General features: G+C 49.9%; 1 protein-coding gene across 1 annotated transcript; it reads right to left on the bottom strand.

Annotated features, from left to right (window-relative positions):
- Nucleotides 1-261: 261 nt before the first annotated feature.
- On the bottom strand, nt 262-12,421 carry LOC106508762 (zinc finger protein 286A-like). Its single transcript, NM_001445119.1, is given in 3 exon segments — nt 262-2,254; nt 12,010-12,174; nt 12,369-12,421. Coding segments are annotated over 2 exon segments (1,038 nt in total). The 5' UTR covers nt 12,086-12,174; nt 12,369-12,421; the 3' UTR covers nt 262-1,292.
- Between the last annotated feature and the right edge of the window lie 983 nt (nt 12,422-13,404).

The raw sequence follows: 13,404 nt of genomic DNA, 5'->3' as shown, positions 1-13,404 counted from the left end.
GCCATGAGCTGTGGTGTAGGTTGCAGACGCGGCTCGGATCCCGCGTTGCTGTGGCTCTGGTGTAGGCTGGTGGCTACAGCTCCGATTGGACCCCTAGCCTGGGAAACTCCATATGCCGCGGGAGCGGCCCAGGAAATGGCAAAAAGACCAAAAAAATAAATAAATAAATAAATAAATAAATAAATAAAAATAAAATAAAATAAAATAAAAAATAAAAATTTTGTAAAAACCCAGAAGTTAACCACTTCCTGCTACCAAAACTTGAAATAAACGTGTATTTGTCATAGGATAGTAAGCATGTGTATGACTAGGATTCAATCGGGAAAATAAAACCATGAGGACACACACACACACACACACACAACCCTGGCCCAGTACAGGCAAACAAGGATCCAGAGGAAGGCCGCCCAGTTTCAGGCCCAGCTCCAGTGAGGTGCATCAGCAGATCCGCAACAACATGTGTGAGCCACGAAATAACTCAGCTTCTCGTCTGCCCTCCAGCCTCCCATGTAGCCCACGCCAACCAAAAAATACAAGAAAGGGAAGTCTAACAAGCACGGTTCAGCCTGCCCGAGCTGACACATGACAAAGCCATGGGGGGACATGTTACACGGAGAAACTACTTGGCTTAGAAAATCTGCCCATTAAAATGCATTTATGTCACATAAACCAAAGAGAGATTCAGCATTCTGCAGGACACCGAGGAGCAAGACACTGGTCCAAGAGGACCCAGAGCCGCTTCCTTGTACCGTTTCGACAAACAGGACAACAGGGCAGGTGAGTTAGAAGGAAAGCTATTGGGTTCAGAGGTCACCCTGCTACTTTCCTCATCGATGAATTTCCAAATTCCTTCTTCCCTGGAATAGACCTACTCATTCCATTTTCAGAGGATGACCATGGAGATTTGAAAAACCGACCATGGAACCTCCCTCTGAAACAGACCCTCGAAATCAAATAAAAAGTGCTGCTAACTAAAGGTTCCACTTTAGTCATCCCCTCCCTGGTGTTACACTATGACCCGTCCCTGCCTCTCCCCGACACACGGCAGAGCTCTCTCCATATCTTTCCTCCCAAGTGAACCTGCTGGTGCTGCATAAGCTGGGAACTCGGCCTAAAGGTTTTCATGCATTGAACACAGCCATGAGAATTGTCCACTGTGTGGATTTTCAGGTCTTACTAAGGTTGAACCAGGACTGAGGGCCGTCCACACTCACTGCACCCAAAGGTTTTCTCCCCAGTGTGAGTTCTCTGATGCTGAACCTTAACCAAGGGCCCCACCACCTTCTCTTGGTTCACTGTTTCTCTCGTGTATGGATTCCCAGGTGATCGATAAGGTATGAACTGCATTTGAAGGCTTTCCCACATTCTTTATATTCAGAAGGTTTTTCTCCGCTGTGAGTCTTCTGATGCTGAGTAAGGTGGGAGTTCCGACTAAAGGCCTTCCCACATTCGCTGCATTCATAGGGTCTTTCTCCGGTGTGGATTCTGTGATGCTTGATAAGGAGCGAACTCCTGCTGAAAGATTTCCCACACTCCCTGCAATCATAAGGAGTCTCCCCCGTATGGACTCTCTGATGTTCAATGAGGTGTGAGTTACGACTGTAGGTCTTCCCACAGTCATTGCATCCGTATGGTCTCTCTTTGGTGTGAACTCGCTGATGTTCTGTTAGATTTGAGCTCTGGCTGAAGGCCTTCCCACATTCGGCGCATTCATAGGGTTTCTCCCGGGTGTGGATTCTTTGATGTCGAATGAGACTTGAGCTCCGACCGAAAGCTTTTCCACATTCATTACACGTGTAAGGCATCTCTCCGGTGTGGATTATCTGGTGCTGGATGAGGTGTGAGCTGCGCCGGAAGGCCTTCCCACACTCACTGCATTCATAGGGCTTCTCCTCAGTGTGAATCCTTTGATGTTGCATAAGATTTGAACTGTGGCCAAAGGCTTTCCCACATTCCTGACACACATAAGGTTTCTCTTGCATGTGGATTTTTTCGTGCTGCATCAGGTATGAGGTCCGCCTAAATAATTTCCCGCAAAGGTTACACATTTGAGACTTCTCTTCCCTAAGAATCCGTGGCTGTCGGATAAAGCCTGCGATGTTTGTGAAGTTTTGTCCACGTGCATAAGGTCCCTCGTGTTTGTCTTGTTCACATGCATCCCCTTCGTGTAGACGTACCTCTACTTCAAGAGTTTTTTGCTTTATTGGTTTTCTTTTTAATTGGTCCTCAGGCCACTCGTAGGGTTTCTCACCATCTGACAGAAAATACAAAAAAAAAAAAAAAAAAAAGTATATGTAACAATAAAAACTCCCGGTGGGAACAGGATGATCAAAGTATCCCTGGGTATTGGGCAAAAAAGTATGAAAAATGGCCTTGCAATATAGAGAATGATGGATGCACGCTGGGGAGATGCACAGACAGTGGTGAAAAAACAGGCTGGGGCTTACAGAAGTACCTGGCCCGATAGATACCCTGGCATTAGCAGCCGGGGAAAGCAGAGTTTGAGGGAAGTTGGGGTTATCTCGGGATGTAGGGATGGGAACGCTGGGGGCTCCATGCGGGGAGAGGCAGGGACTAAGCGGATCCATAAGAGAGGAGAAGCTCATCACAGAGGTGCTGGCCATGGGGTACCCCGGCCAGACGGGCCATCACTGGGGTAACTGGAAATCAGACACCAGCACCTTCCTCGCACCCGGTGAGACTCTCTCCTGTTCTTCAATATGCTTCTTCTCTTAAGTTTTACTTATTCAATATGGGTTGTTGAAGTACAGGGATCTAGAGAAAGGAGGCCCTCTGCGTGGAGGGATCTTTCTGGAAGAAGGGGATGCTGAGGAACATCTCATGCAGCATTTCCATCAGCAGTGAAAGCCTAGAACGTACGCAGCCCTGATTTTAGTAGGAAACGGTCCTTGTCTTTAAGAGGGTTACCCATCATCTGCTATCACAGCACCGTATTTACACGTGTTCTCCACCTCCAGATAGGCCCTCATCTTCCATGCAGTCAATGTGGAAATGGGGGTTTTTTGACAGATTTTTTTCACGAGGAGAAGTCTTAAGATCTACTCTCTAGCAACTTTCAAACATACAATATAGTATTAACTACCGTCCCCATGCTGGACATTGCATTCTTCTGTCTTAGGACTGTTAAGTTTGTACTTTTGCGCCCCCTTCCTCCAGCTCTCACTCCCCACACCCCACCTCTGGGAACCACCAATCTGTCCCCTGTATCTGTGAGTTTGGATTTTCCAGGTTCCACATACAAGTGAGGTCACACAGTATTTGTCCTTCTCTGACTTACTGCCCTTAGCGTAAACCCCTCAAGGTCCATCCATGGAGTTGCAGTGGCAGGAATTCCATCTTTTTTTTTTGGCTGGATAACATTCCACTGTGTACATATGCAGCCCAGTTTTCATCCATTCATCCGCTGAGGGACACTTAGGTGGCTTCCATGTCTTGGCTATTGTAAATGGTGCTGCAGTGAACATTGGGGATGCAGAGAGCTTTTCGAGGGAATAATTTTGTTTCCTTTGAATAAACACCCAGAAGGGGAATGGCTGGATCACATGGTAGTTCTGTTTTTAATTTTTTGAGGAAACGCCATACCATTTGCCATAACGGCTGCACCAATTTACATTCCCACCAGCAGTGCACGAGAGGGCCCTTCCTCCACGGCCTCGCCAACACTTGTTATGGCTTCTTTTTGAGAACAGCTGTTCTAACCGACATGAATGGATGACGGGCTGAATGTCTCTACATCGTCTTGCACATGTGCTGTCTTATCTGTCTGACAGATTGCAAGCTTCTGAGCAGCACGGACTAGGGTTTCTTCTCTACCTGCCTGACTGGGCTCCCACTTATCTTTGCAGTCTCTCTCTCTTTTTTTTTTAGGGCTGCACCTGCGGCATATGGAAGTTTCTGGGCCAGGGGTCAAATCGGAGCTGCAGCCTTGGCCAACACCACAGCCACGGCAACGCAGGGTCTGAGCCGTGTCTGTGACCTAGGCTGCAGCTCACGGCAAACATGGGATTCTTAACCCACTAAGTGAGGCCAGGAATCGAACCCACATCCTCATGGGTGCTAGGTGGGTTCTTAAGCACGGAGCCACAGTGGGAACTCCTGCAGCCTCATTCGGATCCTTTCCCTACACGAAGCCTCCTTACTGTCGGGTGAACCATGCTATTCTCTCTCTCCCACAGCATGTGAAGGCTGAGACCTTCTAGAGGCTGTGCCTTTTATGTGGCCCCTGCCCAAGATTTGACAGCCTGCCCCACACAGTCAAGAACGTCCGTCTTACTGCTCTCAGGCCCCGTTCACAATCACCTCGTCCACAAAGCCGAAGGTGACCCTTCTCAGGAAGCTCCTGAAACACTCCTCGTGTTGCCCTCATACACCATCCACTCGGTACCTTCTGCAGAGCACCAACCACACACCAGGCTCGGTGTCAGACTCTGAGCTACATCCGACGGCAAAACAAAAAAATCCTCTAAGATCTTTCATTTTAGTAAGGATTTTAGCAAGGAAGATGGATAATAAACTATGTAAAGTATATACTGCTGAAAGCACAGGAAAGCGCCATAGAAAAAAAAAGCAAGGCACAAGGATGAGCCTACTGGGCGGCGGGGGCAAGAGGGCGGCAATTGAGTACCATGATCAAAGGAGGACTAAGAAAAGGATTTTTTTTTTTTTTTTTTTTTGGTCTTTTCTAGGGCTGCGCCCACAGCACATGGAGGTTCCCAGGCTAGGGGTCTAATCAGAGCTGTAGCCACTGGCCTACACCACAGCCACAGCAACATAGGATCCGAGCTGCATCTGAGACCTGCACAGCCGGATCCTTAACCCACTGAGCGAGGCCAGGGATCAAACCTGCAATGGTTCCTAGTCAGATTTGTTAACCACTGAGCCATGAAGGGAACTCCAGAAAAGGATGTTTTAGCAAAGACTTGATGGAGATAAAAATATCTTGGTAAAAGCATCACACATGGAAGCAATAGCACGTGCAAAGGCCCCAGTGTTTGAGGAGGCAAGTGGAATGAGCACAGGGCAGAGCAGTAAGAAAGAACACAGGACCCTGGAGGTGACAGGTCTCCAAGAGGTCTGCTTTCCCTGGGTGAGAAGGGAGGCCACTGGAGGCTCGTGACCAGAGGACAACTAGATCTGACACTTTAATGGGATGGCACTGGCTACTGGGTTGGGTGGAGACGGCCGGGAAGCAGCTCTAGAGGCAGGACGACCAATCAGGCCGCTGTGACAATCCGGGTGAGATGGTGGGACCTGAACCAAGATGGTGCAGAGGAGATGGTAAGAACAACTTGGATTCTGGGAAGAAGGCTGCGGGGCACACTGACAGGCGCGCTGGCTGCCGGATGCGAATATGGATGAGTGGTTGGAGGTACGAGGCCCCCATCTACTGAGAAGGGGGACACCTGTACAGCAGCCACAGCATCTCCAATAATCTAAAAAGACGTTTCCACGGGGCGGCTCTCATACCACACTCTTGAGATCAGCATGTCCCAGACCTGCACATGCCCTTGTGGCGTGCAAGGACTTGGCACAAGAGTCTTGTGACTCTCCTGTGGCTTTAACATTTTCCAAGATAAAAATGACGCAGGAAGGGCGACAGTGACCAGCAACTCTCTTCTCTTCCCCCACGTCCACTCAATATACAAGTACCACGGCTTCCACCTAAAACATACGTCTTTCGTCCCGGCCTTCCCATCATCACTGCCAATATCCTAGAGTCAGAGCCGAATCACCTCTCCCAATAAACACATCAGACTCTCTTTCTTGATTTGCAACGTTCACCTGCTCGCAAAGCCAACATGCTTCAATCTCTGCCAAACAACATGTGAGCTCTTCGGTCTGCCATCCCTTTGCCCCCGTTGTCCTCCATGCCGCCTCCACAGTCTCGTCCTCTATCCCATCAGCGCTTCGCTCCAGCCCATCCAGTTTCCTATAACGGACATCCCCACACATTTCTTTCTCAGCTCAACCCTCTCCCTCCACCTGGAAGAACCTTCCCTCCCGCTTCGCCTATCACAATCCTATCTGCCCTCCAAGCCTCGGTTCCCAAGCCATCTCCTTCCTCAGACCTAACCCTGCTCCAAGCCCCAGCTAGAGGCGATCTCTATCCTTTGAATTTGACCCTCTAAAGCGTATAGTTCCTGCCTCCCTCGTGGCATTTCATCACATTGTCTTTGGGCCTCTCCTGAGAAATAGTCTCAAGTTCTTTATATGTATGTGTTCCCTTCCATTTATATAAAAAGCATCTCTAGGAGATCCCGTCACGGCTCAGTGGAAACGAATCTGACTATTATCCATGAGGACGCAGGTTCAATCCCTGGCCTCGCTCCATGGGTTAAGGATCTGGTGTTGCCATGCACTGTGGTGCCGGTCGCAGACATGGCTCGGTATAGGCCAGCTGTGGCTGTGGTGTAGGCCAGCGGCTACAACTCCAATTCAAACCCTAGCCTGGGAACCTCCATATGCCATGGGTGCGGCCCTAAAAAGCAGAAAAAAGAAAAAAGCATCTCTACAATAAAAGGTGTCGTTCATTTCTTTTCCTCCAACCCCAGAACTACGTAAAGAACTCTACACACATTAGATGCTGGAAAATGTTTCCTAGCAATCCATTAAAAGGAAGTTCTAACCCATCAAGAGAAGAATCGGTGAGTCGCTGAGGGTCCCAAATAGACCATCTATGCAAAGTCTTCAGGACTGAGGCTCAAATAGAATTCAGAGAAGTTTATCTCCTCATGGGTGGGAGCCACTTACAGAAGACATACCAAAACCTTGGATCCAAACCTGGTGGCTGGCAGGGCCCTCTGGAATGCCTCCCCAGAGACTGGCCAGTCTGAGACAGAGGTGGAGAAGCCCAAGAGAAGCTGCCCACTGAAATGACAGGCGCATACAATGGATACCTGTGGAGGAAGGTTTTAAAAAAACACGTTCCGAGACTGATTTGCTTCTAACTTAAAGGGAGAGGGAAATCTACAAAAGTTCTTCAAGTATTGAACCACAAAGCTGTGCGATCTTGCCAAGTTCATTTACTTCTTTCTTTCTTTTTGTCTCTTTTTGCCTTTTCTAGGGCCGCTCCCGCGGCATATGGAGGTTCCCAGGCTAGGGGTCGAATCAGAGCTGTAGCCGCCGGCCTACACCAGAGCCACAGTAACACGGGATCTGAGCCACATCTGCAGCCTACACCACAGCTCACGGCAACGCCAGGTTCCCAACCCAGGGATCGAACCTGCAACCTCATGGTTCCTAGTCGGATGCGTTAACCACTGAGCTACGGCAGGAACTTGAAGTTCACTTACTTGTAACGGCAGAAGAAATGAGCAATACTTCCTGCTCTGAGTCGGATAGTGACCCCCCCCCCCCAACCAAAAAGAATTTATGTGGATCTGAGATTGTGACCTTTTGGGAAATAGGGTCTTTGCAGCAGTAACTAGTTAAGATGAGGCTCAACATGGATTAGGGTGGACCCTAAAATGCAATGACTAGAATGATGCAGCTACAAGTCAAGGAACACCAGAGATGGCTGGGAGCCCCCCAAAACTAGGACCAGTCCAGGGATTCTTCCCTAGAGCCTTCAGAACGAGCTTCCAGAACTACGAGAGAATACCGCTGTTGTTTTAAGCCACGCGGTTGTAATTTGTTACAGCAGTTCTGGGAAACTAAATGCTTCCCGTGTGATTTAATCACCCATCGAACATATGCACCACTTACCACGGACAAGATCTTGGGAAAGAGATGATAATCCTGCTTCAAAGCACAGTTAGGAATGACAACCCGTCCTAGGGGGTCTGCGGGCGACCACCTCCAAGAATGACGCTGAGCTGCATCTTGAACTACGATCAGGATCAACACGGTAAAGAGCATTCCAGGCAAAAAGAACAGCACATTACACGCTGAACGGAACACTAAGTTTACGGAGTAGTGGCAAAAATTCAACGAGATGTATGCTCCGTGTGGGCAGGAAGCAGGGGATACAGCAGGAAAATAGAGTAGAGCCAGAAAGTGGACAAATAATAATAATAAAAATCACTCTAAACAGGAGTTCCCGTTGTGGCTCAGTGGTTAATGAACCCGACTAGGAACCCTGAGGTTGTGGGTTCGATCCCTGGCCTCGCTCAGTGGGTTAAGGATCTGGCATTGCCGTGAGCTGTGGTGTAAGTCACAAATGCGGCTCTGATCCCACGTTGCTGTGGCTCTGGTGGAGGCCGGTGGCTACAGCTCCAATTAGACCCCTAGCCTGGGAACCTTCATATGCCGTGGCAGCGGCCCTCGAACAGGCAAAAAGACAAAAAAAAAAAAAAAAAAAAAAAGTCGCTCTAAACAATTTCTAAAAACAACACAACAGATAATGAAGGCATTTTAGACATGCAGGATTTCAGACTTTATTCTAGAGACAGAGAATGATAGGCTCATACTGGTTTCGAGGGAAGTTCATTCTGGCAGCGGTATGGAGGGCGACCTACTCTGGGAAAACAACCAAGAGCACAGATGTGTCACTAGTCCAAGAAAATGTAATGGCCTGGAGTTCCCGTCGTGGCGCAACGGAAAAGAATCCGACTAGGAACCATGAGGATGCAGGTTCGATCCCCGGCCTCGCTCAGTGGGTTAAGGATCTGGTGTTGCCATGAGCTTTGGTGTAGGTCGCAGACATGGCTCGGATCCCTTGTTGCTGTGGCTGTGGTGAAGGCCAGCAGCTGTAGCTCCAATTGGACCCCTAGCCTGGGAACCTCTATATGCCGCGGGTGCGGCCCTAAAAAAAAAAAAAAAAAAAAAGAAAATGTAATGGCCTTAAAATGAAGATGTGGCAGTGACAGGCAATAGATTTGGGTCTTCTGAAGAAAAACCGACAGGATTTGGTGGCCTGGGAAGGGGAAGGTACAGGATGACAAGAGCTTCTGGCTTGGGAAAACCACTTACTAAAATTAGCCAAGGGAGTCCCCAGAAGGAAGGGGGTGGGGGTGGGGGATGGCAGAAAAGAGTGAGTCCAGAAGAACATGTCTGAACATCTGCTTCAGGAGTCTGCTGCAACCAAGAGCAGCACAAAGAGGGAACTAAAGTCACAGAAGGGGACAGGATTGCCCACGAGAGCAAAAAGAAAAGAAGGCTCGGAAGAGTCTTGGGGAAAATCCATGTTTAAAAAGCGTTGCTGTGAGCTTGGTGTCGGTCACAGACGCGGCTCGGATCCAGCCTTGCAGTGGCTGTGGCACAGGCCCGCAGCTGCAGCTCCAATTCAATCCCTAGCCTGGGAACTTGCATACGCTGCAGGTGTGGCCCTAAAAAGCAAGCAAACAAACAAACAAAAAACACGTGGAGAAAAAGGAGTGGGAAAGACCCTGAGAAGGCAAGAGGCAGGACCAGGAGAAAACTGTGCTTCCAAAACCAAAGAACAGGAGTTAAAAGGAAGAGCGACCACGTCCACAAAAATACTAAGGGGGTCAAAGAAATTAGGCCTTAAAAAATGTGTTCAGTGAATTCATTAGTTAGGCCACTGGCAGCCTGGATATAATCAGGTTTTTTTTTCCAGCCACACCCTTGGCTCGAGGAAGTTCCCAGGCCAGGAATCGAACCTGAGCCTAGCAGTGACAACCCCGGATCCCTAACCTGCTGTGCCACCAGGGAACTCCTGGATACAATCAGTTTTGATGGAACAGAAGCAGTGCCCTGGGCTGAGGAGTACATGGCAGTTACAAAGATAACAGCAACTGCCAAAGATCTTTTTTTTGGCTGTATGTGCCCAAAAAATGTGAGATGTGAGATCTCAGTTCCCAGACCAGGGCTTGAACTGAGGCCACGGTGGAGAAAGCACCAAATCCTAACCAGGAGGCCACCAGGGAACTCCCAAGATTTTTTTTTGAGGGATGACAGCCAAGGGAACAAAAGTGGTTGTACCCAACTTCCCTCTACTGCTGGTCAAGCCCCAAGGCCTGGAGGTTTCCAGGTAAATGTCCCTGGCATCTGTTTCCTTCCTCACAGCCCCCAGTCTGTTTCAGAAACCTCATGGAGGAGGCTGTCTAAAGCACTGAGGTTTCAAGCAGGGGGAGCTTGGATGGGTGGGTTTTGGGTGGGCAAAAATGCACGGGGACAGCGATGCAGAAAAAGGACACAAAGTCACCACTGTGGACAGTGCACGTGTCTTAAGCATTACCTTGTGCAGACACACTCAACCACCTGCGTCTGTCCGGAGGAAACACTGAGAAAGACATTCAGGTTGGGTTGAGACCATTGATTGGGTTTATACCTTGATTGGAAAATGTATCTTCCCTGATGATGAAAGACAGTTTGGGGGGAGAAGGCCACTCTTTTCCTGGTACTCGGGGTGTGGGGCATACCTGGCTTCATTCATTCATTTCTTTAGGTGCCAGGCCCTAGAGTATGGGCTGAATGCAGAGGAAACTGTGAACCACCACAAGTAAAGAGTATTTTAGGAAAGCAAATAAGGCACTTGGCCTCTCAGAAAGACCAGCAGCAAGAGCCTGTGGCAAGGGCCTATCCCTTCTCACCCCAAACCTGATTCTTTTCTGGATCTGAATTCTTTAAAGGCCGAACACATGGTTTTCCAGGGCTTTCTGGGCTGACATCCAGCCACAGGGATCTCCCCTGTGCACTTCTCCGTTGTTTACTGCCCCGGGGTCTCTCGTAGATAACCATGCCAACTCAACTCTAAGCTGCTGGGCAGGTAGTGGTTAGGCTTTCTTTCCACTTAGTCTCAGCACCTTATAATAACAACAAACACTTGGGTTAAAAATTAGCTTAAAACATGGAGTTCCCATCATGGCTCAGTGCTTAATAAACCCGACTAGTCTCCATGAGGACTCGGGTTCAATCCCTGGCCTTGCCCAGTGGGTTAGGGATCCGGTGTTGCCTTAAGCTGTGCTGTAGGTCACAGAAGGATCTGGCTGTAGGTCACAGATCTGGCGTTGCTGTGGCCGTTGGCTGTAGCTCCAATTCAACCCCTAGCCTGGGAACCTCCATATGCCGCAGGTTCAGCCCTAAAAAGACCAAAAAAAAAAAAAAAATTAGTCTAAAACAAAACTAGAAGGTTAATGTGTGAAAGAAACCCCCCAAATATAGGCCACCTCAAAATCCGTGATGTGGATTACCTAAGCCTTTGTCTCCCAGTTAAATATTCCAAATCCACTTTTTTTCAAAGGCCAGGCATATACCAGGCAATGGTGGGATGACAGATTGAAATTTAAATGCTGATACTTAGAGTTTAACTTCATTTTCCATCAGCAGGTGCCTGGCTGTCTACTGTGTCCACAGGCAAGACACCCTCTTGAAGTTTATACTTTTTTTTTTTTTTTTTTTTGTCTTTTTGCCTTTTCTAGGGCCGCTTCCCACAGCATATGGAGGTTCCCAGGCTAGGGGTCTAATCGGAGCTGTAGCCACCGGCCTCCGCCAGAGCCACAGCAATGTGGGATCCGAGCCGTGGCTGCAATCTACACCACAGTTCACGGCAACACTAGATCCTTAACCCACTGAGCAAGGCCAGGGATCGAACCCACAACCTCAGGGTTCCTAGTCGGATTCGTTAACCACTGAGCCATGACAGAAACTCCTTGAAGTTTATACCTTGATTGGAAAATGTATCTTCCCTAGTGACGAAAGACAGTTTGGGGGGAGAAGCCCACTCTTTTCCTGGTACTCGGGGTGTGGGGCACACCTGGCTGCATTCATTCATTTCTTTATTCACACATTTACTGGGCCTGGCCCAGGGCCAAGCAAGTTAACAGGTGTTGCAATGAGTGATCCTCAAACTGAGCGCTAGGAACAGTGCTGCTGAGGGTTTGCTAGTTTGCCCCACACAGTAAGAAAGGATACATTTGTCATGGGCTTTATTTATTCATGTAAATAGTGCTTTAAGTTAAAAAAAAAAAAAAAGCAATTCTGTGTCTTGCACTAGGACAATTCAGGTGCACTCGTGTGCACTGATCTGAGGCCGCGAGGGGAAGAACAAAGTTCAGACAAAGAAAGCCAGCTAGGTCGGCTCCTCACCCTTGCTCTTTCGAGGCTCCCGCTCGGGGGATGGACACAGGGACTCCGGCGACATCTGCTCAGGCCGCTTCTCCATGGGCTGGGTCCAATCCCCGGGGCCGCTCCAAGGCCCAGATCGTCTCTAAAAGTTCTTCAGAACCCGACGCAAGGGACGGGCAGTCACTTCTGGGGAGACAGCGAGACGGGGACGGATGGAGGGGAAACGGTGGTGCCGCTTCCCGAGAGGCGGTCAGAGAAGCTCGGTCCCCCCACCGGCAGGCAGCCTGGGCTCCGCCGCGGGAGAGCATCCCCGACCCCAGTGCCACGGGGGCGGCCCCCCGCCCGACAGCGCCGCCCGACTCGCGGGCCGCGACACTCACTCAGTCCGCCGGCTGCGCTCGGTGTCCGCGACCTCGGCCCCCGGAGGCCGCCTGGTCAAGCCGGTGCCTCGGGGCGCACTTCCGGGTCCCATCTAGGCGGCTCGGAGGTCTCGTCTCGATCGCGGGTTCCCCAGGGTCCGCTGGGGAGCTGGGTCCAGATGGGAGCCAGAGGCCGGGCGTCCTCCGGCCTTTGCCCTCCTTCCCAAGGAGCGACTGACCCAAGACGGAACAGATGTCTCTATTTGCCCTGCATCACCCAAGTGGACTTAAGACCTAAATTGGTCGTTTCTTCTTTCTCACCCCCACTGTCCCTTGGGCACCGCATTTGCCTCCTGCGCTCTGGTCCTGCCGTTTTCCCACCCGTCTCCACATCTTTTCTTCAAGATCACAGGCCACAGCGACCCTGCTGGGCCAGAATTTATCTGCTCCCTCAGTCCAGCCAGACCTCCTCGCCCTTTGTGGCTTCTACCCAGCCGGTCTCCTTCCTTCTACTCCAGCCTCCCAGTTTTGCCTGGAGCATATAAACAAAGGAGGGACACATTGATGCCAACTCGCTGAAAGAGGAAGAAAAACCTTAGAGAGAGGGTCAAAATCCAGACACCCGCTGCACGTGGAGTACAGGTCTGCGGAGGCATATTTGATATGTTGAAACAGCAATAAAAGGTTCAGGGAAATCGGTGTTTGTGATAAACAGGATTTCCCTGCTCAGCTCAAAAAAGACCGCAAAGAGGTTCCCCTCTGGCTCAGTGGGTTAAGGATCCGGCCTTGCTGTGACTGCGGTGTTGGCCAGTGGCTACAGCTCCAATTCAACCCCTAGCCCGGGAACCTCCATATGCCACAGGTGCAGCCCTAAAAAGCAAAAAGAAGAAGGCATGTGAGACAAGAGGGTGTAGGGGTCTGGGACCACTGGCTTGACGGGGAGGACTGCCTGACTGATGAGAAGATCCTGACCTGATCTGAAAGGTCTGGTCTGTCGGGCTTCTGCACAGGAAGGACAGGAGTATTGAAGGGGAGCGAGAGCAGGTTGGAGGATGCT

Source organism: Sus scrofa, chromosome 3, assembly GCF_054392235.1.
Source record: "Sus scrofa isolate SSC_HxYL_T2T_F1_AM1 chromosome 3, Sscrofa_HxYL_maternal_Yorkshire_Landrace_v2.0, whole genome shotgun sequence".
Lineage (NCBI taxonomy): Eukaryota > Metazoa > Chordata > Mammalia > Artiodactyla > Suidae > Sus > Sus scrofa.
Note: the sequence above shows the minus strand (reverse complement) of the source record. Positions and strands in the feature narration are given on the sequence as shown.